The 25219-nt window shown below is 61.2% G+C and overlaps 1 protein-coding gene across 1 annotated transcript in view; it reads right to left on the bottom strand.

The window, feature by feature from the left end:
- The window catches only part of CAPN5 (calpain 5), a 53058-nt gene extending 29609 nt beyond the window's left edge, over positions 1-23449 (bottom strand). Inside the window, 3 exon segments of the mRNA XM_047752237.1 lie at positions 1859-1990; positions 9440-9666; positions 23278-23449. Coding sequence (XP_047608193.1) covers positions 1859-1990; positions 9440-9604 — 297 coding nt within the window. The 5' untranslated portion in view covers positions 9605-9666; positions 23278-23449.
- Between the last annotated feature and the right edge of the window lie 1770 nt (positions 23450-25219).

The raw sequence follows: 25219 nt of genomic DNA, 5'->3' as shown, positions 1-25219 counted from the left end.
TGAATCAGAGCTGCAGCTGCCAGCCTATGCCACAGCCACAGCAATGCGGGATCCAAGCTGCATCCGTGACCTACACCACAGCTCACAGCAACACTGGATCTTTGACCCAGTTCAAACCTGCATCCCCATGGATACTAGTCAGGTTTTTAACCTGCTGAGCCACAAAGGGAACTCCTTTCAAAACTTTCTTGAGGCCTCTCTGTGCCAGGCTCCTGCTGGGCTCAGAGGGAAGTTAGGAGCTGGACCAGCTCCGTCCATGGGGAGCTCACCTCGAGAGGGGAGTTTACAGATAAACAGGCAATTATAGGGCAGGGTGGGAGGTGTGGGGCCAGACCCACAGGGTTCCTGTGTGCCACCTCCGGCCCCAGACTGAACCCTGACCTAGCTCGGAGGCAGGGACACCTTGTTCTGGGCTCAGACAAGGGGGTTGGCACCTGGAGGCAGGAGGCTCAGCATAGTCCCTACCCGGAGAACAGCGCCAGGCCCCAACTGTCCCTGGGCCGTAAAGGCCCACGAGTGAAATGATTCCACGTGTGGCTCTCTGAGGTCTTGCCAGCTCAGATGCCACATCTACAGGCCACAGCGGTGGCCCCTGCCAAGGGCCCTACAGCACAAAGCTTATCCCACAGAACCATCAGGGCCGGGCCCAAGGATGCCCACCTGGAGGTGACTTTAGGAGGTCACCCTCCTGTTCCGAAGGCATGACAGCAGGACACCCACCACGGCCAAAGGCACAGCTCCCTCTGATGGCTGAGGGACACCTCAGCCGACAAGAAGAAACCCTCCCACTCCCTGCACCCCGTCTGCACAGGGATACCCACTAGGTTCCACGACTCTTAATCACACCGACACTGGTCATCACAGCCACCCGTCCCCCAGCGCTGCTCTGCACAAGGCCCTTTAAATATGGCACCTCGTTCCATCCTCCCAGCCCCCCGAGAGGGAGCTACCCTGATATCCTGGATGAGTAACTAACTCGAGGCTAATTATAAAGCTACGAAACAGTGAGGCCAGGACTCGAACCTGAGCCCTGACTTGAATGCCCAGTTCTCTTAAGCCCTGCTGCTAGCCCCTGCAGAAGGGGCAGGAGGGGCAGGGATGGCACAGGGGTAACGACTTGCATTTGGTGGCCTGGGAACCCAGGATGCAGTCCCTGTCAATGATTCGTTCGAAACCACAACTGCAGCCTCCCCGCCTCCCCAGGAGCAAGCTGAGAGTGGGGTTTAAGGGCTGCACTACCTAAAGCTACCACAAGAGGGCGAAGTGCCAGGACCAGCGCCCACTCTTTCCAACCTACCCCCTTGGTCGTGGTCCAGAACCGCAGCTGCTTGGAGGGATGAATCAAGAAGCAGGATTGTCTGGATCGCACCCACAGGACAAGTGAGAAAGCTGAGGCCCAGAGAAGGACAAGGACTGGCCAAGTCACACAGCAGGTACTGGCAGGGACTAACTGTGTCCCAGTTAGTGGTGTCTCCACACTGCACGTGATTCAGGCAGTGTCCACATTTCATAGATGCGTATTCTGCCAAGTGGCTCTAAGGACACTGTGGGGCCCCCGTAGTCAAGAGGGGACAGACACATCAGAATTGGAAACTATCTTCAGCAGAACTATCCCTGAGCTGGCAGAGGAGGAGAAGGCAGTTTGGATGCTCAGCCAGTCCTGGGAGCCCTGGCAACGCCCTATCCCTCCCCATCCTCCCACCCTACCCCCCAAAACACACACAGGCTGGCATAAAGCCACCTGCACTCTCAGGCCGCAGCTTCCTCCCCACCACCACCCCCCCAGTCCCCTCTGATGGCGAGGGTACCAGGCTGAGTTAACGCTCCCCCCCAGCTCCCAGACCCACCCGGGCCTCACCTTTTGCCATAGTGACTCCCGGGAGGCGAGCGATGAGCAGGCCGCCACAAACCAGCAGTTGCCCACCTGGCCCTGGTGCAGGTCGTGGGAGCTGATGCCGTCCACAAAGAGACGGGGGTCCTCACAGATGTCCTGCGGAGACACACAGAGGAGACCTCACGGTCGGCATGGAGATTCGCCCGTCTCCCCTCACAGATGCGGGCCCCGCGTCCATGTCTCAAATCCAGCGTCCCCCCGGGCTGCCTGGAAAGCCCTCCTCCCCTGCCCTGGCCGAAGACCTCTGCTTCTCTGCTGAAGTTTGGGTGACGAGCGAACCCTGTGGAAGGGCTCCCGGGGGCTGGCGCTGGCCGCCGCCTTCCCCCTGCCCTCTGCAAGAGGTCTTCCCCGCCCGTCATCCCCAGTCCTGACAGCCTGCTGGTGGCAGGGCCCAGCCCAGCCAGCTCTCAGGGGCCCATGGTCCCCAGTGAGTGGGGGGGTGGGGGGGTGCCAGGCAGGAACACACCAGAATTACACACGGTGACGGCAAAGGGCAGGGCAGAGGGGGGAGGTGGCCGTGCAGGCCCCATGGGGGCCCATCCTCAGCCTGGCTCATCTGGCCGTCACCCCACCTGAGCAGCGTGGCATCGTTGCTGCATCTTATGGATGAGGAACGAAGGTTCAGAGAATGGCAGCGACTCTAAGGGACACACAGCCCGCCAATGCCAAGCAGATGCCCACAGAGCTCCCCGTGTGCCTGCCCCAACGGCACCTTCACTCCACGAAGCTGACAGCAAGTGACTGCCTTCCGGGGCACGGGGCTGGGGGGGGCGGTGTGGAGGGGGTGACAAGAGGGGGTGGGAGGAGACATGCCTCCCATGTGACAGGCATCCTTCCGGCAGCATGATCCGTCCTCGCCATGGTCTGAGGGGCGAGCACTGCGCTCATCTTACAGATGAGGAAACTGTGGTCCAGAGAGATTGAAGAACAGGCCCCCAGCCACACAGCACAGGCCTGCCTCCTCTTCAGCTGGTGCCCCTGAACCTGAACCTGAACCTGTTCAGTCACAACAGAGCTACTGAGGTCCTACCACACGCAGCCAGCAGAGGGCAGCAGAGTCAGGGAGACAATTCCAATTCCTGCTGCCCATGGACTGGCTGTGCAACTTTGGGCCAGTGGCTCAAGCTCTCTGAGCCTCCACTGCCTCACCCGTGGATTATTATGCTTGCAGGGCTGTGTAAGGACACCACAGATTGTGGAGCTCGAGCACTCGGCAGCGGGAAGTGGGGCAAAGGGCTCTCTTCTCTCGCTAAGGCTTCAGGACGCCTGTGGCCCCCTCTGCCTGGGAAACCCGAGCTTGGGAGGGCCAGATTGAGGCCCATACCTGCTCAGAGGGCATAAGCACTCCAGATGGGACTTCAGGGTGACCCAGGGCCAAGCTGCAAGGTGGCTCCCCCTGAGCACAGACTAGTGTGAGTGGCACTGCCCCAGGCCATAGCAACCCAGTGAGCTCTTAGGAAGCAGAGTGAGAAGCCTGGCCTTCCTTATCATATCTGCCAGGCCCTGACCCACAGCCAGCCCAGCATGGAACCAGAGGGGGCCATGACTCAGCTTCTGCCTCCCTAGGGCCCAGAAGGGCGGGCAGGACAGGAATGCAGGGGGTTTCATATCTGGGGGACCCCAGTCACATCCCCCTCCCGGAAAGAGACAGCTACCACCTGGCATCACAGGAGGGGACCCTGGAGGCACTGCTCCCTTCAGATCCTCCAGGCAGGGCCCTGCACAGAGACAGGACCACTCATTTCACAGAGGAAGACGCCGAGGCCCAGGCGGAGGCAGTGACGCCCAGGTCACGAGGCCCTGGACCCATGAGGTAGAGCCTAGCGCCCCGAATAGGGCTCTGCTCCCCACTGAGCAGCCGCCAGGGCAGCCGCCAGGGCAGGTCCAGCCACCCCAGCCTGGCCCTGCTGCCCCAGAACAGGACTCTGGCCCAGCCCCTGGGAGGGACCGAACTCAGCAGTCAGGGGTCTCGGGTTCCAGGCTCAGCACTGCCCTGATTCACTGTGATGGAGCAGGGACCTGGGGCGAATCCGCCAGCCTGGGAAGGAGCGGAGAGGAGGTGATCTGCATCCCCGCTCCCAGGAGAGGTGCAGGTTTGCCAGTTCAAGCTAGAGAAACCACCGGCAGGTGGCAGAACCTGGGGTCAGCCCTGGAGTCCTGCGGCCACCTTGGGATGCTCTGAATGCGACCATCAAAAACAGATCACAGGAGTTCCCGTCGTGGGCTCAGCAGTTAACAAACCTGACTAGCATCCATGACGACGCGGGTTGGATCCCTGGCCTTACTCAGTGGGTGAAGGATCCGGCATTGCCGGGAGCTATGGTGTAGATCGCAGACTCGGCTCGGATCCCGTGTTGCTGTGGCTCTGGCGTAGGCCGGCGGCTGCGGCTCTGATTGGACCCCTCGCCTGGGAACCTCCATATGCCATGGGTGCGGCCCTCGAAAGCAAAAAGATTAAAAAAAAGAAAACAAAGCAAACAGCTCACAATGACTTGGGCATGTGCTGTGTGCCCAGCTGTGCCCTCCCCGCCCCCCGCACCTGTCCCCTGCCAGGCTAAGGCCACTTGCTGTATAGTAATGAGACCAAGGGGTCAAGTGCAGCACAGACCCTCCCCCTCGTCACCACAGGGCAGGCTTCTCAAGACCAGTGTTCGTCCTTTCACCCTTCCTGGGCCATTATCTAGGCCCAGGGCACAGAGCCAGCCAGGGAAGGTCCCAGCCCAAAGGCAGAGCCCTTGACCTCTTGACGAGGAGAAGCCTGGCTGTGGCCCTCCGTGTGCGCCCAGCTGTGACAGCAGGAACCCAGGGAGAGGTCAGAGGAGGCTGCCTGGAGGTGGGGACACCAGCTCAGCAGGCATGGAGAGCCTGGTGGGCAGGGAGGCCCCAGAGGGGAACAGAGACTCCAAACTCCCCCCCAAAGGGGATCCAGCCACAGCCTCGAGACAGATGCCACCTCTCACGCCAGCCTCCCTAGGGCCCCAGCTGCCTGGGCTCCCTCCCCTCGCTGTCCACACTGGGGTTCACCTTTAAGTCTCTCCCACAGCCCGAGAGCTCCCAGGCAGGGCCGCCCCCAGGGCTGGGGGAACCACTCCTCTGGTCAACATACTTCTCTCTGGGACACAGCCTTCTGCCCCTGCGGTCATCTGTCACCTCCCAGCTGCTCCCAGGCTGTTAGACCAGCTCCACGGGACACAGGTCATAGCCCGTAACCACCTCTCCCTGAACCAGAACTTCAGGTTTCGAGGCTGGGTGTAGAGACGCAAAGCAGCCAGTCAGCAGGGCACCTTCCAGCTTCCTCTCTCCCCTCCCGCTTACCCATCCACCTCCACCCCCATCGCCTCCTTCCGGGACTCTAAGATCACAACAGGAGTGGATTAGACAATGGGGGAACCTGAGGCCCGGAAAGGACCAGAAGACCGCTGGCTGGGCTGGAAAACAGGGCTGCATTGGGGGCGGGGGAACAGACTTGCTTCCTGGCCCCAGGCTCCCCCCTCCTCCCACCCTTCGAGGTCACCCAAGCTTGTGCCCGGAAGGGGCTCATTCCTGGGCAGGGCAGAGGCCCAGAGGGCCGCACACCCTGCCTGTGTTGTGGCATAAATGGGCTTCGCACAGCCAAGGAGCAGGGCCGTCTCCAGGGGCTGGGGTGAGCCTGAGCCCCAGACACAGGACGGGGGACCACCAACCAGGCCACCTTGCAGGCCTTCTGGGACGCTGCAAAACGGACGTCTGAGGGTAGGACCTGTCGACTGAAAAAACAAATGTCCATCCTAAAAGCTGGGTGTTGGGTTTTCCTCCGCAGACCTTCTTAGGACTTCAGGCCCAGGAGGCAGCCTCTCAGGTAAACACTGAGCAAACGGTTCAGAAGAGGAAGAGGCAGGAAGCCAGGGTATACAGGCGTTTTTGCAACACCACCAGGTAGTTGGGACAAAAGGCTACTGTTAAGAGAAAACTAGGTGTCTCGATTTAAGGAATTTAGCACTTTTCTAGGATTTAAGGAATTTAGCGCTTTTCTACGGAGGAGAAGATGCAGGAGTCTGGGCTCAGTGAAATCACCCCCTTGATATGCACCTCAGCTCTTCGGGGCTTGTATCCTGTGCCTTCTCCTCCTAACTCCCCTTCGGGCTGCAGGCTGAAGCTGCTGGACCACAGGCATTCCCTGTTACTGACAGGGCAGGCAGCATGATACTTCTTTTTTTTTTTTTTTTTGTCTTTTTGCTATTTCTTTGGGCCGCTCCCGCGGCATATGGAGGTTCCCAGGCTAGGGGTCGAATCGAAGCTGTAGTCACTGGCCTACGCCAGAGCCACAGAAACGCAGGATCCGAGCCGCGTCTGTGACCTCCACCACAGCTCACAGCAATGCCGGATCCTTAACCCACTGAGCGAGGCCAGGGGTCGAACCTGCATCCTCATGGATACTAGTCAGATTCATTTCTGCGGGAGCTCCCTACTTGTTTTCTTCTTGAATCCATCCAAAGGAACTGCAGGCTTTTCCCCAGGGATGGGGAGGGGCAGACGGCAGGATGGGCTGTGATGGGTACTCTGCCCCTCGCTGGGAGGCGGGGGGGCGGTACAAGTGGGCCTGAGAGAGGAGGAGGCCCCCCCCACCCCGAGTCACAGGCCTCCTGCAATCTCTTAGCTCCCTGGATGGGCCTAGAGCGGGGCTGGCAGATGTTTACAAGTAACAAGGGACCTGGGAGGGGGCAGGGTGTGGGTGGCACGGAAATGGACCAGCCTGGCCCCACCTGCAGAGTCCACAAGAGGTGGGACTTCCGGGCAGGGCAGGCTCCAGGTCCCCACCACGCGCTGGCAGGAGCAGGTGGCCGAGACCAGGCAGCCTGTTTGTCATCTGCCTCCCGTGTGTCCGACAGCCCGGGTCCTGAATGTCCCTTCCATCTCCAGAAACCACAAGCAGTAGGGCCCCCTCTCCCTGGGTACAGGGGAGGCAACTGAGGCCTGGGGACAGGACGGCTCAAGGTCACATCTCTGTCAAGCAGGGCCAAGATCATCTGGCTGAAAAGCCAGCCTCGTCGCCCCATCGCAGGAGGAGGAGGGAGGAGGCGGCAGCAGGGAGGCTGGCTGAGGAGGGGTCCCCAGGAACAGACGCCAACAAACCGCACGAGGAGCTGGCCTGGGAGGGGAGCGAGGAAGGGCTTCTCCCGGAAATCGGCTTTGGGCTCTATCTGCACACGGGTCCCAGGACCCAGGAAGTGGGACTCCAAAGAAACACGGCTGGCGGCCAAAGTTCCATCTCACTGGCCCAGCGCCAAGCAGCCCGGAGTTCATGGTCACCCCGCTGGCCAGCCCCACCCCATCCCCCGCGGCCATCGAGCCTGACTTCCTGCTCCACCAGCCCCGCATCCTGCCCTTTGCATCCTGGCCATTGCCCGGCCCTGCCACCACCCGCAGCGCTGTTTACACATGGCCACCCACCCTCCCCAGGGCACACGGTCTGCACCACTCAGTAGGCCTGGCCCTGAACTGCCTCCCAACTGGGAACTGACCCCCACTGCTGCCCCGGGCCCCACTCAGACACCAGCCACCACAAGTGTCTCGCTGGCCTCCGCATCCAGAGCACAGGCACCAAGCCCAGTGAGGAAGGCAGTGAAGGCGAGAGCAGCGGGGCAAGAGCCCCCGATCGGAAGGGAAAGGGGCCCAGAGAGGGCAGGTGACTCCAGCAGGGTCACACAGCAGGGGAATGGCCGAGCCCAGCCAGCTTGGCACCTCCTCCTCCTCTCACTGCATCGAGCCCAACTGGCCCCTCACCAGCGTCCTTCCGGAGCTGCGGGATCTAAGACGTCAGAGTGAGGCCCAGGGGCAGGAGGGGGTCAGAACGGGGTAGTGAGGGGGTGGAGTAAGGGGAGGGCACAAAGTCAAGAGTCTCCCCGGTCAGTGCAGCCAAAGCCTCACAAAGGCCTTTTGAGGCGGGCCTCCTGCCCACCCTTCAAACAAAGGAGGGGAGGGGGGCAGGAATCCGAGGGCAGGCCGGAGGGGGCTGGGAGCTCTGGAGAACCAAGGCAGGGGTCAGAGACTGTACCAGTCCCAGGGGGCACCAGCAACCCTGTATCGGGTACTGGAGAGCTGGGCCAGGGGAGGGAGGGTGCTGGCTGCCAGGCAGGGCTCCTGGCACCGGGGCCCAGGCCTGCCCTCTCGGACTCAGCTGCCCTAGCTCTAAAGTACCCTCCAAGAAAACAGGATTTTCGGAGCTGGAAGGGGCTGAGAGCCTAGCCCAGGACAGGAACCTGAAAATGAAATCCCACCTTCCCAAATTTCCGGGAGGCCGCAGAGGGTTCTGTCAAGGCCAAGTCTGCCCTGCCCGGCACTGCCGAGAGCCTGGCCGGCAATGGGACCCGGGCTTCCTCTCTGCTAACCCCCTACCCGCCCCACGTCCCCACCGCGCCCCAAATCAACCTGGCATCTTTCTCACATGATGCCTCTCACCTTTCAACCCTGAGAGGCTCCTCTGAGCACTGGGCAAAGGGGTTTCTCCGCGCCACCCCAGGCGCCCCAGCACTGACTCTTGCACTAAAGTGCCTTCGGGGCCACCAACGCTCAGGGTCACCAGCACAGCAGGGGCGACCACAGAGGGAGCCTGGGGCCGCAGCCTCCTCGTCACCCAGGCCCGCAGGGACACCCACTCTCACACTCAGGAATCGGGGTGAAAGAGATGAGCTCACGCTGTGAGGCCAGACACTTGGGTTCAATACATTCCAGCCTCAGTGACCACGGCCGGGACGGGGGACGGAGCCACCAGACGGACGCTCTAGAATTCACCCATCCCAACAGTAACGGTGACGGCTGCAGGATGGGTGCCAGGCTCGGTGCCAGACTTGCATGCATCATCTCTCTTAACGCTCACAACCACCCTATGAGGTACTATTATGTTTTACAACTTCCATTATTACTGATTAACCATCATAATAAATAGCTTCCATGGGCAGCAAGTGACAATTCCGAATCATTATAACAACAGCAAAGTCAACACCTTACACTTGAATGTCACTCTACATTGTACGAAAAAAGGGCCACAGCCATATCATTTCATTTTCAGCCCCAAAATGAGCCCAGAGGATGATGGCAGAAGAGAGGGCCCCACTTTCCTCTTAAGGAAGCTGAGGCCCAGGGAGGGGGCAAGGTCCTGGCAGGGCACTGGTGGCCGTGGACTTGGGGGCTGTCTCCTGGCTCCCGTCTGGATGAAATCCCACAGCAGGAGTTCCCGTCGGGGCTCAGCAGTTAACAAACCTGACTAGCATCCGTGAGGATGTGGGTTCAATCCCTGGCCTCGCTCAGGGGGTTAGGGATCCGGCGTTGCCATGAGCTGTGGTGTAGGCCGGCAGCTGTAGCTTGGATTGGACCCCTAGCCTGGGCGCCTCCAACTTGCCAAGGTGGCTTAAAGACAAAAAACAAAATCCCCCAGCAGGCAGGCCCAGCAGCAGCCTCTCGGTCGCCTGGAGCCTCGGGGTGACTCCTCCCAGCCACTCACTGTCCCCATCAGATTGGGCAGGTCAGGCCCGCCCGCCTTGGCTCCAGCTCAGACCAGACACTGACCTTGGGGCGCTTCCACCGGACCGTGGGCCCTGGGGTGCTCTTGTAGTAGAGTGAGTCGTCGGTGGCCGGGAAGTGGGGGTCCTCGAAGAGCACCTTCCTTCGCAGACAGGCCCGTTTCAGGGCCGAGTAGTTCTGATCCTCATAGGGCTTCACGCATGAGAACATGGTGGCCGCTGCCCCGGGCGGGGAGGCCGAGGCCAGGCAGCAGCGGGCGGCTCCCGGGGCACCTGGGGGGAGAGGAGATGAGATCCCTTCCTGAGCACGGGTTCCCACGTGCCCCCTTCCCCACAGCCCCGGAAAGTGGCCAACCTCATCCCCATGGTCCAGGCCAGGAACCGAGGCTCAGAGAGGGAGAGAGACCGGCCCGAGGTCACACAGCTGGAACGCGCAGAGCAGGGAGAAAAACCGACTGGCCCGACCCCACAGCCTGAACCGCCTCATTTGCTGAGGCTCAGAGGCAACGGCATCAGGCCGAGGGCAGGACCTGCACCCACCCCTCCCTTCCGCTGTTCCACCAGCCCCCCCCCAGAACTTCCGGGCGGAATCAGACAAGCGGCACCTCGGCAACTCCCTGGCTGGTGTCACATCCCCCTGGCTGGTGTCACATCTGCAGGAAAACAACCACATTGTCCCAAAGTTCCCTCTTCTGGACCCTCTCACCTTAGCCTAGAGCCCACATACCTGTCCTGAGCTGAAACCCCGGGCCCTGGAACCCCCCGCAGCCATCGGCCCCATTCCCACTCACCTCCTCCCTCCAGCGCCCTGCCTTCCCTCCGCAATTCTGGAGCACTGCCCTTGATCTGGGGACCTTACCTCCCTCGAGGACCCCCCATCCCCACCCTGCAACCTCCCCATCTCCAAAGCCAGACCCTCCCACACGGCCTCCCGGACCAGACCTCGCAGCATCTCACTGCAACAGCCTCCTCCTCTTCAGCTTCGGGCATCTGGCGCCGGTCCTGACCCGTCTCCTGTCTCCACCCGCCCCTCCCGCTCAGGGTCCCCTACAAGCAGCACCAAGCCCTGCATCAGCTCCCCTCCCCCGGCTGATGGCCCCCATGGCCCTGCATTCAGCCTGCACCCCCCTTCTAGGCTCCCAACCAGCCCATCTCCTGTGAGGGCCAAATCCCACAGCAGAGGCTGGCCCTGAATCCATCTGCGAGCAGCCCTGGCACAGAGCCCGACACGGAAGGCACCGTCGCCATCAGCATCCCCCCTCCAGCCCCCCTTGTGCCTGTGCCCACCAAATGCAAGAGACACGGACTGGGCTCAGGGAGGGGAGCGGGGAGGGAGGAAGGGCAGCAGCCAGATGCTGAGCGCCACCCCATCAAGGCCCCTGTACCTCAGACTCCATCTGGGAGCTCCACACCCCCAGGCCTACCTATCATGGGACCTGCTCAGGGCCACGCTGCAGCCCCCACCTTGAGACTCCGGCCTCAACTTCCCAGCCCAGCTGAGGGACACTGAGGCACAGGAGGCCTGCTTCTGGGGTGAAGGCCGGGGTGAGAGCAAGCCTGATGTGGACACCAGCCCTAGCTGCATCATTTGCCTGCTGTGTGGCCTTCGACGAGTCTCTCAACCTCTCTGGTCCCCCATTTTCTTACCTCCATGAGGGGAACCCTGTTGCTGCAATACCTGAAAGATGCTGGGATAATGAACCCCAGGCTGAGGAGTCTGCTCAGCGCACCAGAGGGACGGGAGGGGAGAGGAGAAGACGAGCCGTCTCACGCTCCCGAGAGAGAACCTCGGGCTTGTGTTTAGGAGTTGCCGGGGAGGCCTTTCATTGTGACCCTTTTTCAGAAAAGAGCACTGAGGTGGCCTGGACAGGGAGGGGCTGGGGGCAAGGTCCATGGCAGAGTCTGGATTTGAACCCACATCCTCTGACGCTGGAGCCTCCATCTTGGCCTGGTGACCCCAGAGCGCAGGAGAAGGGGGCGAGAGCCAGGCAGGTCCGGGCTCACCCCCCCAACACACACGCCCTGGCAGGCCCAGCCCCACAGGAAAGGAAACGTGAAGGGGATTCATGGGGGGAGACAGGAAGGGAAGGTGAGAAGAGGGCGGTGAGAACAGGCTGGACAGCAGGGAAAGCGGGGACGGCGGATGGTCCCTGCCTGCTGAGGGGCTGAGGGCCGGCCACCTCCGCTCTGGACCCACAGGCCCCATGTCCTAGGGGGCCTGCTTGTTCCACTGCTGTGTGACCTCAGCCTAAGCCCTTAGCCTCTCTGGTCATCCCCCTGCCCAGGAAGGCTAAGAGCCCTGCCTCTTCCCACCCACCCTCCCAGCCTGGGAGGCCTGAGGAAAAGAGAAGGGGGAGCCCGGAGAGGCAGCCCTGGGCTCTGGCACACAGCCACCAGGAGAGCCCTCAGGTCCGCTCCACAGTTTCCGGTGGGGCCTGCTCAGGAAGCAATTTAAGCTGCAAGAATTAGATCAAAGAAGCTGAAAGCAGGAGCCCAGAAATCAGCTCTGGCAAGTTCAGCATTCAGAGCCCCGAGGGCCCAGGAAGGCGGAGCGAGCTGGCCGAGGTCACGCAGGCCGGCTGGTGCACAAGGAGGGTGCGGGCAGCCGTCCAGGCCACGCAGCGGCCAGCTCCTGAGGACAGAGGGAGGGGGGTCAGAGAGGGGAAACTCGGCCAGGTAGGGGTCCAGGAAAACAGGGGTCGGCCTGGCTGCTGAGGGTCTGACCCAGCGCAGCCATCTCTCCAGCCTCGCCCTGCCCGCCAGGCTGGCCCTGCCCTACTTATGCCAGGCCACTCCTCATGCTGGCTGTCCTCCAGCCCCCTGCAGCTGCCCCCAGGTCACCTCCCACCCCATCCACTGGGTCAGCCGCCTAAGAGGTCACAGAGTCACCAACCTCTCTCCCTATGGCTCCAGGCTTAACCACGGACGGACACGGATAAACCAGGGATCAGGAAAGCCGGCTCCAAACCCCAGCCTCTGGTCTCCGGGTCTGAGCTTGGGGCCAGGACACTCGCCTGTCTTCTGACGTTCTTGCACCGTGTTGGAGCCAGGCGCTAAGGGCACAGGCCAAGTCTCCCAGCTGCTCCCCACTGGAGCCTGCCCTTTCCCTCCCCTGCCAGTCTCCGCCCCAGACCTAAGGTCCAGTGCGACAAGCCCCTCGAAGTTTCCGGGAGCTGCCCCCTCCGGGCCTTCGCACACACCATCCATCCACCCGTGCATGTGCCTGGATGACTGACTCCCCGTCACCTTTCAAGACTCAGCGTGGAGTCCCCACCAGGGTGCAGCGGAAGTGAATCCAACTAGCATCCATGAGGACACAGGTTCGATCCCTGGCCTCGCTCAGTGGGTTAAGGATCCGGCGTTGCTCTGAGCTGTGGTGTAGGTCGCAGGCATAGCTCAGATCTGGCATTGCTGTGACTGTGGTGTAGGCCAGCAGCTGAAGCTCTGATTCGAACCCTAGCCTGGGTACCTCCATATGCCATGGGTGAGGCCCTAAAAAGATTTAAAAAAAAAAAAAAAAAAAGACTCAGCTCAAGCTCCTCCCACTTGCCCCTGACATCACTCCTCTCTCCACCTCTGCGGTCCTGGAGCCCCGTGAGAGTGCCCATTACATGGTACCAAGCCTGCCCACACCCCTCCAGCACCGGAGCCTGTGTCCAGCTCCTCTCTGTACCCCTAGGGTCCAATATTGGGGCGGGGGTTCGATTCGGGGAATATAGACGGAATGAGCCAAGGCAGGGGATGCAGGAGGAATTCCTTCACAAATGGGATGGGAAAACGGGCTCAAAGAGCGGCCAGGACTCCCGAGGAGGCTCAGGCTTCCACGTCAGAGCCGCAGCAGCTGTCAGGTCCCCTGAAGGCCAGGGCCCGCCCTTCCCACTAGACCAGGCCGTTCTCCCGCCCTCCCTCCTGCGCCTGATGGCTGGGTGCCAGCTGGTACCCACACCGTGTTGTCTGGGGAAGATGTGGCTGCAGCCCTGGCGCTCTCTGCCACAGCCCAGCCTTGGTAGCGGGACACCGAGGCTCTAGCCTCCTTACCACGGCAGGGCTTCCCAAAGTAGGCCAGGGTTAGTACTGCGACCATTTTAAGGGGGGCTCTGACGTGGCAGTAAAGAAAGAGGCCAGTCAGAAAGTTATCCCTGGGAGTTCCCATCGTGGCGCAGCGGAAACGAATCCGATTAGGAACCATGAGGTTGCGGGTTTGACCCCTGGCCTCGCTCAGTGGGTTAAGGATCCGGTGTTGCCGTGAGCTGTGGTGTAGGTCGCAGACACAGCTCCGATCTGGTGTGGCTGTGGCTGTGGTGTAGGCCGGCAGCAACGGCTCTGATTCGACCCCTAGCCTGGGAACCTCCATATGGCGCAGGTGCGGCCCTAAAAAGACAAAAGACACAAGAAGAGCAAGCTGGGGGACTCACACTCACAGTTCACAAGACCTTTCACAGAGATCTAGTGTGGGGTCGGCACAGGCTAGACAGACCAATGGAACAGACCAAAAAGCCCCCAGTAGAAGGACACCCGATTTTGACAAAGGCAACACCACAGTGGACTAGGGGAAGGAAGGGCTTTTCAACGCACGGTGCTGGGCCGACCGGTCATGTGTAGAGAGAGAGCTTCCTCTTGACCCTGACTTCACACTGTACACAACAGCAACTCCACGGAGACTGCAAGGCTAACTGAAAGGGAAAACAAGAAAGCTTTCTGCCAAAAGTGCAAGAAAACGAGAATGACCACATGGCCAAGAGACAGGAAGCAAAGTGCTTGACCTCACTAACCAAGGAAATGCAAAGGAAAAACACAGTGAGATGCTGCAACCACCACACACACACACACACACACACACACACACACATACACACACACACACATTCCCTTTCTCTCTCTCTCAAGTCCAGCTCTTTGACTTTGGTGCCGGGAATGTAAACTGACTCAGCCACTTTGCAAAACCACTTGCCTGTATCTACTGAAGCTACACAAATGCAAGCTCTAGCATTCAGTAACTCTACTCCTGAGAATATAACTCAAGAGAAACGTATGCACGTGGTCACCAAAACACAGGTACCAGGATGTGTGGCACAGGAGTATGTGTAGTAATTAGTAGTAACTGAAAATTATAACCCAATGTCCATCGCCCCAAAAAAAAAAAAAAAATGGATGAATATGGCGTTTAAGGGAATATTCCACAGTAGCGAAAAATGAACAAATTATGGAGTTCCCATCATGGCACAGCGGAAATAAATCTGACTAGGAACCATGAGGGTGCAAGTTGGATCCCTGGCCTCGCTCAGTGGGTTAAGGATTTGGCGTGGCCGGGAGCTGTGGTGTAGGTCGCAGAGGCTGTGCAGATCTGGTGTGGCTGTGGCTGTGATGTAGGCTGGCGGCAACAGCTCTGATTAGACCCCTAGCCTAGGAACCTCCATATGCCATGGGTGCGGCCCTAAAAAGACAGAAAAAAAAAAAAGAACAAGTTAATTGCTGCACGCAACTCCTCGGATGGTTCTAACGGGCTTAATATTAAACAAGAGAAGCAAAATCATGATTCCACTGATGTAAAATTGAAAAGCAGACATAAGCCATCAACAATGAGTAGAAGGAGTTCCCGTCGTGGCTCAGAGGAAGTGAATCTGACTAGCACCCATGCGGACGCAGGTTCGATCCCTGGCCTCGCTCAGCGGGTTAAGGATCTGGCATTGCATGAGCTATGGTGTAGGTCGTAGACGCAGCTCAAATCTGGTGTTGCTGTGGCTGTGGCGCAGGCCAGCAGCTACAGCTCTGATTCTACCCCTAGCCTGGGAAACTCCATGCGGCCCTAAAAGGACAAAAAAATAAAACAGTGAGGAGGAGAAGACAGGACGGTGGCTGCCTTGGGGGGTAGTGACTAGAAGGGCCACGAGGTCTGGGGTTCTGGTAACACAGCTCCTTGATCTGCAGGATGGGGTCACAGAGCGGGGCGTCTATGACTGACATTCTGCTGTGCAGGTCAGTTACGCTTTAATAAAATGTTAAAACGGAAAGGCCAGAGTAAGGGCCCGGGGGAGAAGGGCTATCTGAATCTAGGGACGCTCGATCCCCCAGTTCCGGGCCCCTCACAGCCCAGTCTGTCCGGCTGGACACTACTCACCTGGGCGGTGGGGGGCAGGAAAGGGTGGGGGGGCGGGGGTCAGAGCACTAGTCCCGGCCTGGCCTTTTCACGCACCGGCTGACCTCCCGCAAGCCTCCTCCTGTCTCTCGGGACACTTGTGGCTTTGACACCTGGAGAGCTCAAGCCCACCAGAGGGTCCCACAAGGTGGGGTGGTGTCCCTGCACCCCAGTGGGCAGCCCGCCAAGGTTTCCTCTCTGAGAAGAGGGTGCCAGCCGGCCAGGGACCATCCTCAGGAGACGTTCTGAGCCCCAGGCACAGGCAGGATGCCCAGGGAGAGACACTGAGCTGAGGCAGAGGGGCCGTGGCTGGGGGAGATGGCGGGCCAGGCTGCCCCGGACCCCGATCAGAGGCCCTGCAAAGCCAGGCACAGGGATTGGCCTTCATCCTGAGTGACAGAGAGCCGGGGAGGGAGTGAGCAGGGGAGGGATTTGAGGTCTACATGCCTGCCACATGAAGAATGCGCTAGAAGCGGGCAAGAGTCGGGCAGAGAAACCAGAAGGATGCCCCCGGAGCTGGCATGGACAGGCTGATGTGGAACAGAGCGCAGACGTGTCCCAGAGCTGGGTCACCAACTCTACTTGGTGCCCAGCCAGTTGGGAGATGGGGGTCCCTCCTCTGTGTCCAATTCCCACACCCCACAGTGGGTGCCCTGATGCTGCATAGCCCGGTTAGAGTGGGTGTCATCCAGGGCCAACAGAAGGAGCCAAGGATGCCCGGCAGGCAAAGCCCCACCCTCCTCCTTCCTTCCCACCCTCCTCCCTCCCCCAGCCACCCATCCAGGGAGCAGGGTTCCCTCCCCTCCGCCACATGACTGGGGAAGGGCAGAACAGGTGCGTCTTAGAACAACGCCAAGAATAGACCATTCCAACAGGCTCATCTTTGCTGACACCCCCTTCCAGGCTGGCCCTGAGCTGACAGCAGAGGGTCAGGTCCTCGAGGCAGTCCAGGGGAGGAGGGGCCCGGGGGGCAGACACAGACCAGGAACGAAGCCAGATGTGCTGTGCTCAGTGCTCCCAGAGGTGGGGCTGTAGGGGCGGGACGAATGGTGGTGTCCCTTCACGATGGACCTGGGCTGGGAGGCAGGGAGAGCCTGCAGGGGACAGAGCCTCCATCTGGGGACAGCCTGGCTGTGTGCGTGGGTTTTATCACCATGTTCATTCCGTCTCCCCTACAGCCCACTCCCACCGCCCTCCTGGCCCACAAGCCAGCATTTCAATAACGCGCTCAACCCATGTCTGTCTGTCCTCGTGTGGTCGGCCTGGGGCCTCCCAGGACCCCGTCTCCCAGCTGAGGAAGGATGGAGAGGGGGGTGAGGAGAGAGAGCTGGGCTGGGACCGACCCCCAGGGCTCTGGGCTCCTGCAGCAGAGCCAGGGGACCAGAGAGGGGACCAGGCACCGTGAGTCACTGCAGCCAGCGCCAAGCAGGCGGCCCCGGGACTGAGCAATCCTGTCTTTCTTCTCCGCCGCCCTCCTGTCATCATTTCTGTGCCCAATCCAGCCTCTGCCCGGCCCCAGAGGGATCTTTCTAACATATAAACCCGACCAAGGTGCTCTGGACCAGGAGGCGAGGGGGGATGGTGGGCAGGGCCAGACGTGTTGGGGCGAGGGTCTCTCCTGGGGGACAGTGGTCTCGGGGCGCTGATGTCCCCCTGGCAGTGTATTTGAGGAGAAAGCCTGCCTCGGGCCAGCTCCCTGTATGGCCCTGGCTGAGTCCCGAGGCCTCTGCCCCACAGCGGTTCCCACTGGGACGCAGGTGTCATGAGGAGGGCCAGGAAGCCGAGAAGCAGGTACCATCCAGCTGGATCTGCCAGCTGTGGGCAGGGACCAGAGGACGCTGGGAACCTTCCCAAGCAGCAGGCAGGCCAAGGCTCAGCCTCTGGCAGGGCTCTGAACGCACTGGGGCTTGGGAAACCCAGCCCAGCATCACATCCTGGGGAGAAGGTGCCGGGGGAGCGGCAGGTGCACCCAAGTGGCCCCGGAGCAGCTGTTCCCTCTCCTCCTGGGGGCGGGCCTGGGGGGGCAACACCTGGAGCCACAGGACAAGGGAAACAACCTGACAAAAATGAGACTTGATCAGGGCTGCGTGACCCCAGGCAAGCCCCTGCCCTCTCTGGCCTGCAGGCTCTCACCACTGAATGGTGGAGAGGGGGACACTTCTTGCTCTTTGCCAATCGGCTGGGTTGGTCACCAGGACAGCCTCTTTTCCTGCTTCTGGCATAGGCAGTCCACGTCCCTAGCACAACCTGCCTGCAAAACTCAAGGCTGGAAACCTGACGAGATGGTGCCCATTTCTCAGACTGGGAAACTGAGACTCAGTTCCTAGGTCGAGCTCTTGCACAACCTCAGAAATGAGCTGTACTGTTCTCACTGCACAGATGAGCTCCAGGGGCTCAGAGAGGGAAGAGACGCCTTCAGAACACAGCCAGGAGCTTGTCTCACGTCACAGCCCCGCTCTGCTGGCCCAATCCTCTGCCGACTCAGGCAAAGACCCACTCATCAGCCCCACGGAGTCCAGCTCAGTTGTGGCCCCCACCCCTGACCTTCCCACATCTGCTCTGTGCCTGGCAAGGGGACAGTGAAGAATCGGACAGGGTTCAGCCCAGGAGGTCAGCCTGGAGGAGGAGAGATAAATCTGCTCTAAGAGGGCAATGATTCACTCAGACGGGGCAGAAAAGGCTCCTGGACAAGGTGATATGGAAGGAGGAGCTCGAAGGGTAGACTGAGATCTTACGGGACAGAAATGGAAGGTTCCATGGAGGATGGAACCTTCTGGGAGGGAGAAGGCCTTTAGGCAAGGCTGGAGGACAGGGTGCAGGGGAGAGGAAGGGAGGAGCTAGCAGGACAACACTGCCACAGCGGGTCGGCGTGGGCCCTGAGAGCCAGGCTGAGCCCTCGGGGGTGTGAACTGTGCTCCTGGGTGATTCATAAGCCGGCTGGATGGAAAGGAGACCGGGAAGCAGCAGGGAGGCCAAGATGCAGAAAGGGAGGCCAGGATGCAGAAAGGGAGGCCAGGATGCAGCAAGGGAGGCCAGGATTCAGGCAGGGAGGCTGGGATGCAGCAGGGAGGCTAGGAAGCAGCAGGGAGGCCAAGACACAGAAAGGGAGGCCAGGATGCTGGCAGGGAGCCTGGGAAGCATCAGGGAGGCCAGGATGCAGAAAGAGAGGGCGGGATGAAGAAAGGGAGGCCCAGACCTACGGACGGGGGCAGAGTCCCCAGCATGCAGCCAGGTGCTCAGTGGGCCTGTGGCTGCCAGTCCCTCCTTGGAGGCCCCAGGAGGCTCACCACCTCCTAGGATGACAACCACTGGGTGATTGGCATGTGGGCAGCACTTCTGGGCTCCAGGCTCTTCTCTGCCTCGTGCCATGTTTGGGCCCAAGGCAGCCTTGACTGCCAGTGCCTCTCCCCCCATACCCACCCCCCACCACGCCCAGGCAGAGGAGGAATCAGAGCCTGAGGACGCCCCGTCTACATCCTCATCCTCAGACCAGGAGACTGAGGCCGAGGGAGGGCAAAGGGTTCCCTCCTCTGTGGCTCGGAGCGCTCATCTGTAAAAGGCAGGTCTCCCGCTCTGCTGGCCCCGTGCCCTCCCCTGGTTCCCCTCCTGTCCCATCTCTGCTCTAAGTGGGACTTAGCCCCAGTCGGCCTTGGTACACTCGTCTGCAATGTGGGCGCCAGGGCTGGCCCTCCCGGGGTGACGGTGGGGATCCAGCGACCCTGCACAGCCCTGGGGTCACTGACTGTGGCTCTGAGATCAACTCCACTCTGAAAGGCTTAAAGTGGATGGGGTCTGGTCATGGGGACAACTTTGGGGACGAGCCAGCAACATCCTCCTCTCCCAAACATCCCTGAGCTCTGGCTCTGGCTACTGTGGTCTCAGGCTGGGCTTTGGGCCAGAGGTGCAGCTGCCCAGGCTCTGCCGGCAAAAGCCCCTAGGCTGGGGTGGGGGTGGGTGGGGGACCAACACGGCGGGTGACCTCCTGGGGGCACCAGCAGCTGTGGGTGCCCAGGGCGGGGATCTCCGAGAAGGGCACCTGCAATGCCACCGCAGCTGGCTCCTGCAAGAGGCTGAATAACCCCCCAGACATCAAGGCCCTCAGCCCTGGAACCTGAGACGGTTACCTTATAGGGCCAAAGAGACGGCGCAGAGGTGATTACAGATCTTGAGATGCGGAGATTATCCCGGATTATCCGGGTGGCCCCTAAATGTAGTCACAGGAGTTCGGGGGTGGGGGGCGCGGGGTGCAGAGGGAGATCTGACTCCGAAGGAGGAAAAGTACAAGGTGACAACGGAAGGAGCCCCTGGGGTGATGGGGGCCGCAAGGAACAGAGGCTCCCCTGGAGCCTCCGAGGGAACCAGCCTGCCCACCCCTTGATTTTAGCCCCTAAGACGCCTTTCAGACGCTGACCTCCAAAACAGGAAGAGAAAAAAAAGTGTTGTTTCAAGCCACTAAATTTGTGTTGATGTGACACAGCTGCGATAGGAAATGAAAACCATGGATACGGTTCCTGGGGTGAGTCTGGAGCCTGGCAGGCTCTCGGGCTCAAGGAAGTGAGTGAGGATGAAGTTATTACTCCTTGAATTGCTCCAGAGGAAAACAAAGTCGCCCCAAACTTCAGGGTCCTGGTTCCTATTATTAGCAACAAACCCATCAAATCCCACCCACCTCACCCTGAAGTTACCCCGCAGCAGAGGCCCCGGGGCAGGGGCTGGCGGCCCAGGGGCAGACAGCTCAGGCGGCCAGGCTCTCTGCCTTTTGTCATCCCAGGGGCCGCAAGCGCCTGTGGCCATTGTGGGAACCCCCTGACCGTCCTGGCCAGCTGGGTACCAATCATGGGCTGAGTCTGCTCTGGCCACCAGACCATTGTCCCTCAGCTGACCTCAGGCACCCTGGTGGCAGAAAACCACAGCCCGCACCCACAGGCCACCAGAGCCTCTGCCAGGGACACCCCGGCCCTGGGAACGCTGAGGCCCCTAGAAACACACCCCTGAACGATTCGAGCGCGAAGCAGCAACTCGGGCCCTTACAGGCAAGCAAATGCTCACATTTCACCACCTCCCACATCCAAAGCTGGCTTCCTGAAACCTCCTGGATGAGAACTCCAAAGGGACCTGGCCCATTTTGCCATTAGTAAGCAGAGAAAGGCAAGGCCTGAGGCCCCAAACAACAAAAACAAAGTCAGGGAAGCAAAATCCAGGGAGAAGGAGAAGCTGCAGAGCTGAGGGAGCAGGGGAGGGGGGGTGGGCCTGAAGGCGAGGCCCAGGACCCCTGGCCCGCCAAGCACTGCTTTGAGCAGCAAGGGCAAGGCGGGAAAGAACAGATGAGGTCTCTGGAGGGGCTAGAGGGGGAAAGGGAGGGGGGGCTCAAAACACTTGAGGACATGGGGGGGGCAAGACAGGCGGGGGCGAGGTGAGAAGACCAGCTCAGCCTGCCAGGCCCCAGAGACGGAGCCACCCATGGGAGGGAGCTGAGCGGGCCATGGTTCTCACCCATGGAAGCCAAGAGGGGCTTCCACTGCGATGAGAGAGACCCTTTTTTTCTCCCAAAGTCGGCCCCTCCTTCCTCTAGGTCGTCCCTTCCCCAGGAGGGACCAGGCGATGCTGTTAGTTACTATTAGTTACGACTACCAAACACCATGTACTGCCCAAAGCGCTTTGAGGGGCATGACTTAACATCATCCTCGAGCCCCAAATCCCTAAGATTAGGCAGCACTGGTCCCCATTTCACATATGAGGAAACTGAGACTCACAGGGGAAGTTCCCTGCCTCAAGGTCACGCGCAGAACCAGACTCGGAGGGTCCTGCAGGTGGGAGGGGTCGTGGAAGGAGGCTTCCCTGTGCCCACTGGGGGCTTCAGGGACCGGGGCTTCTGGGCTGTCCGGAGAGCCCGCAGGGAAGGCTGGGGCAGAAGCAGCCAGATACAGCACTGGCCTGGGAGCGGCATCTTGGATGTCACCCAGAAAGCCCACAGGCCTCTCCCACCCCCGTGTCCAACCCCCACCTCAGCGGCTTCCCCAGACCTGCTCCACCCCAAGGGTGGCTCCAGCTCAGATAGGGCTTCCCCCAACCCTTCCCCGGGCTGGGGCCCCATGCAACCTCTGAGCAGCTCCCATTCACCTTCTTGCTCTGGAACCCCTAAACCTGGATGCCCCCCATCTCCCGACCCCCAAGGGGAGCTGGGGAGGGGAGAGAGGAGGGGGCCTCTCCCTGCCCAGGCCTCCTCCTCACTGGTCTCCATAGCAACTCGCCATCACCAAGATGACGCTTCCAGGGGGCACATCTGCTGACTTAATGCCCCTCCCCTTGGACTGCCGTTCAGTTGCCCAGCTCCAGGCCTCTACCCACGGATTCTCTGGGCTGCAGTGCCCTGCCCTTTCCTTTCGGCTTGGTCAACTTCCCCTCCCTCCCAGACCCAGCATCTCTGAAGCCTCGGCAGTGAAATCCTCCCCAGCTCCCAGGTGGGGACTGGCTCCCAGCGCTGGGATAACTGGGCAGGGGCTCCAGTTGGACCCATCTGCCTCCCCAGTCGGAAGAAGGGCTCCCCAGGGCAATGGCCCCACCTAAGCACTCCCTGGCTCCCAGCTCTGGCCTCCAGCAGCAACAGCTGGGCCCACCCTGCCCCACCCAGTCCCTCAGCCTGGGAAAGCAGCCAGGCCTCCCCACCCCCCCCCACCCCCCCCACCCCCGACTCTGGGCGCTGGAGCAGGGACCTGGCCCAAAGACCCAGCATGGGAGGGTCTCAAGCCCTGCAGCAGAACACCGTAGTTCCAGGAGGCCTCCCACTCCTAGGATAAGACGAGCCCCGCCCTCAAAACCGCTTCTCCTCCAAGAAGTCGGCCCAGATTTCTTCCTCCCCAGAATCCTAGGAACACTTGTCCTCGCGCTCCCCTCTCCAGCGCTGGTGCTGGGAGAGGAGTCTGGCTGGAGAGTCAGGTCAACCCAGGTGCCAATTCTGGTTCAGCAACCCCGAGAGGGGAGCTCACTTCACCCTCTGCGCGCGACCCTCCGCAGCCCCTTAGGGTCTGGGGCTGAATCCCACCCTATGAACTGAAGCCTGAACTTGGCACCTGTCAAAGATCTGCTTCACCTCAGGGACCCAGGCGGGTCTCCTCTGACTCCCAACTCTGAAGGGCGGAGGCGGGATCAGAGACGTCCACGATCCCCCAGCCCCCGGCTCACCCTGCCTCCCCGGCCCCCTCACACGCCCACAGCCAAGCCCAGCTGACCCGGAAAAAGGCCCCGATTCAAGCTGAGAAGAGGGTCAGGAAGGGAATCGGCTTGGGCCTTGCCCCCTGTCCAAGCTGCCAGGGCCGGGGGATGGGGAGGCAGCGGGAGGGAGCGTGGAACTGAACGGGCGGAGGGCTGAGCCGGGACTGGAAAGCGCAATTGTGAGAAGTGGGGAAGAGCCGGTCAAGCTCCGGGAGCTAAAGCCCCGCGCGTCCGAACTAGGAACCCGGCTCCGCAGCACCCGGGTGCAGTGGGAAGAGGCCCCTCGCCGCGGGGAGGGGTGGGGACGAGCCCGGGGGCCGGGGCGGATCGCAGAGGTCCCCGCCCCCTGGGGCCCCAAGGCCAGCGCTCACCTCCTTCCTCCCGGCTGCGGGATGCGCACCCCCACACCCACCGACTGTGCTCCCAGAGCACGCACTGGCCCGCGCTGCACCCGCGCACACACACCCCCCGCCCCGAAACACACACTGGAACCCGCGCGCGCTCGCACACGCCTCCCTCTGCGCAGCGCCTCCTACCTGCCGCGCAGCCGCGGGTCCAGCGGACTCGGGGATGCTGGGCTCGGCGCCGGCACTGGAATGGAGGCTGGGCCGGCCCCGCGCTGCGGCCTCGGGCTCCAGCCGGAGAACGCCTGCGGCCGGCCTGGGGCGGGGGCTCGAGCTAGGACTCCCCGGCGGCCAGCCCCGCCCGGCGGCCTCTGCCCATTTGGGGACAGAGGCGTGGTCTCCGGCGGGGCGGGAGGGCCCGGACTGCCGCGCATGCGAACTGGAGCCGAGCTGGGAGGCGAACCCGCTGGGAGGTGGTTGCCGAGCTCCTGCTGGAGAGTCCGAGAGGATCTGGGGGCCTGCGCGGCTCTGGCCCACCCTTCTCCGGCTCGATCGGGCCGCGCGTTCCCCCTCCCTCCCTCCCAACCTCGCTCTGTCCGCTGGGGAACTTCAGAGCCCCCGGTGCGCAGCCCAAGTCGGCCGCTGTGCAGCAGCCTCGGAAGGCTCGCAGTTCCCGGAGCCTTGAGCATTTGTCTGGAGCAGTGACCCTGGCAAGGCCGAGGCAGGGGGCCGGGGATAGAAGGCGAGCGTCCATTTCTTCCCCATCTCCACGTCCTTATCCCGCCCCAAGATTCAAGCTGGAGCGGTGGGACTCAGCCCCCCGGGAGGCTCCAAGAGGGCCCCCCTTGTCAGCTTATGGGGAAAGCTGGCTCCGGGCCCATCGTGAGCATTTATTTCACTCGTGCTGTGATGGAAGGACAGCTGGAGGGGCATGTTTCCCAAATAAGACTGAGAAGGATGGAGAATGACCAGCCCTGGCACACAGGGCGGACGGCAGGGCAGACGGGTCTGTTTGGCTCAGGGGAGGCCTAGTGTCAGCCCGCCTCACAAAGGGAGACACTAGGCCCACTCAGGTCTCAGCCCAGGGTTGCCAGTCTCAGCTAATGACTTCATCCACCTCTCCTCACTCCAGCTGGTCTGGTCTCTTCCACCACCTCACAGCCTCTGTCCCGAGCCTCTAGATGTTTCTCCCCCGGGTGTAGCTCCAGCCTCTTAGAGAGCCTTGCAAATATGCAGCCGCAACCGGGTACCCACAGAACAATGCATGTCCCAAGACAGTGCCCTGCCTGATTTCCCAGCACCGCCCCCCCCCCCCCGCCCTTCTCTTAAGGGCCATCAGCTTCCCCGCCCGCAGACCTTGTCGAATGGGGATCTGCGGTCAGAAAGGCTCCTCTTTCCCTCTCTCCAGGCAGGTCTTGATCTCAGGCCTGGCTCTCATGTCAGGTCTCCTCCACGCAACCCCTTCTTCAGCACCCCCGCCTGGCTGTTTGTGTCTCTTCCAGGGCCCTGCTTCCACAGACACTCACGCTGTCTCTCTTGGAATTAGTGTGGAGTCTCCAGGCGGGCCAGGCTGAGGCTCGTTCCGGGGAAGGACAGTGGTGCTTGGTGAGGCCAGGCGGCTCCGGGTTCAGATCCTCACTCGGCCAGGTATTGCCTGTGTGATCCAGGCTGTCCTCTGTCCTTTTTCTGTCTGTAAAGTGGGCTTCTAGCAGAGTGTGTGATGACCAGGCACAGGTGTTGGGGAAAAGTGACCCCGGCTCGGATCGTAAGACAGGGAGAGCCCGACAAGGGCCTCCGCGTCTGCCGAAGGGTGCAGGTGCTCCCTGTCGGTGGCGAGCAGGCAAAGGAGCAACCCCGCAGGAAGAAGGAAGAACCTCCTATTTGTCCCTAATGCAGCCGGTCCATCTGTCCCCTTCCCATGGGTCAGATCAGGGCTCACCTTCTTCTCGAATTTGAAACAAACTGTTACTGGCAGGGGCGGGGGTGGGGTGGGGGGTGTCTCAGGCGAAGCAGGAACAAAATGGAGTAACCAAGGCTTCCTCTGATAGAAAAGACATATGTTAGTTCCCACACAGGCAAGTCCTGGGGCCCCGTAAGGCCCCAGCATGTAGGGTGCTGGGCGGCTCCCACATGT

Source organism: Phacochoerus africanus, chromosome 11 (assembly GCF_016906955.1).
Source record: "Phacochoerus africanus isolate WHEZ1 chromosome 11, ROS_Pafr_v1, whole genome shotgun sequence".
Taxonomy (NCBI): domain Eukaryota; kingdom Metazoa; phylum Chordata; class Mammalia; order Artiodactyla; family Suidae; genus Phacochoerus; species Phacochoerus africanus.
The sequence above is the reverse complement of the archived record's forward strand: the minus strand, read 5'-3'. Positions and strand labels throughout refer to the sequence as shown.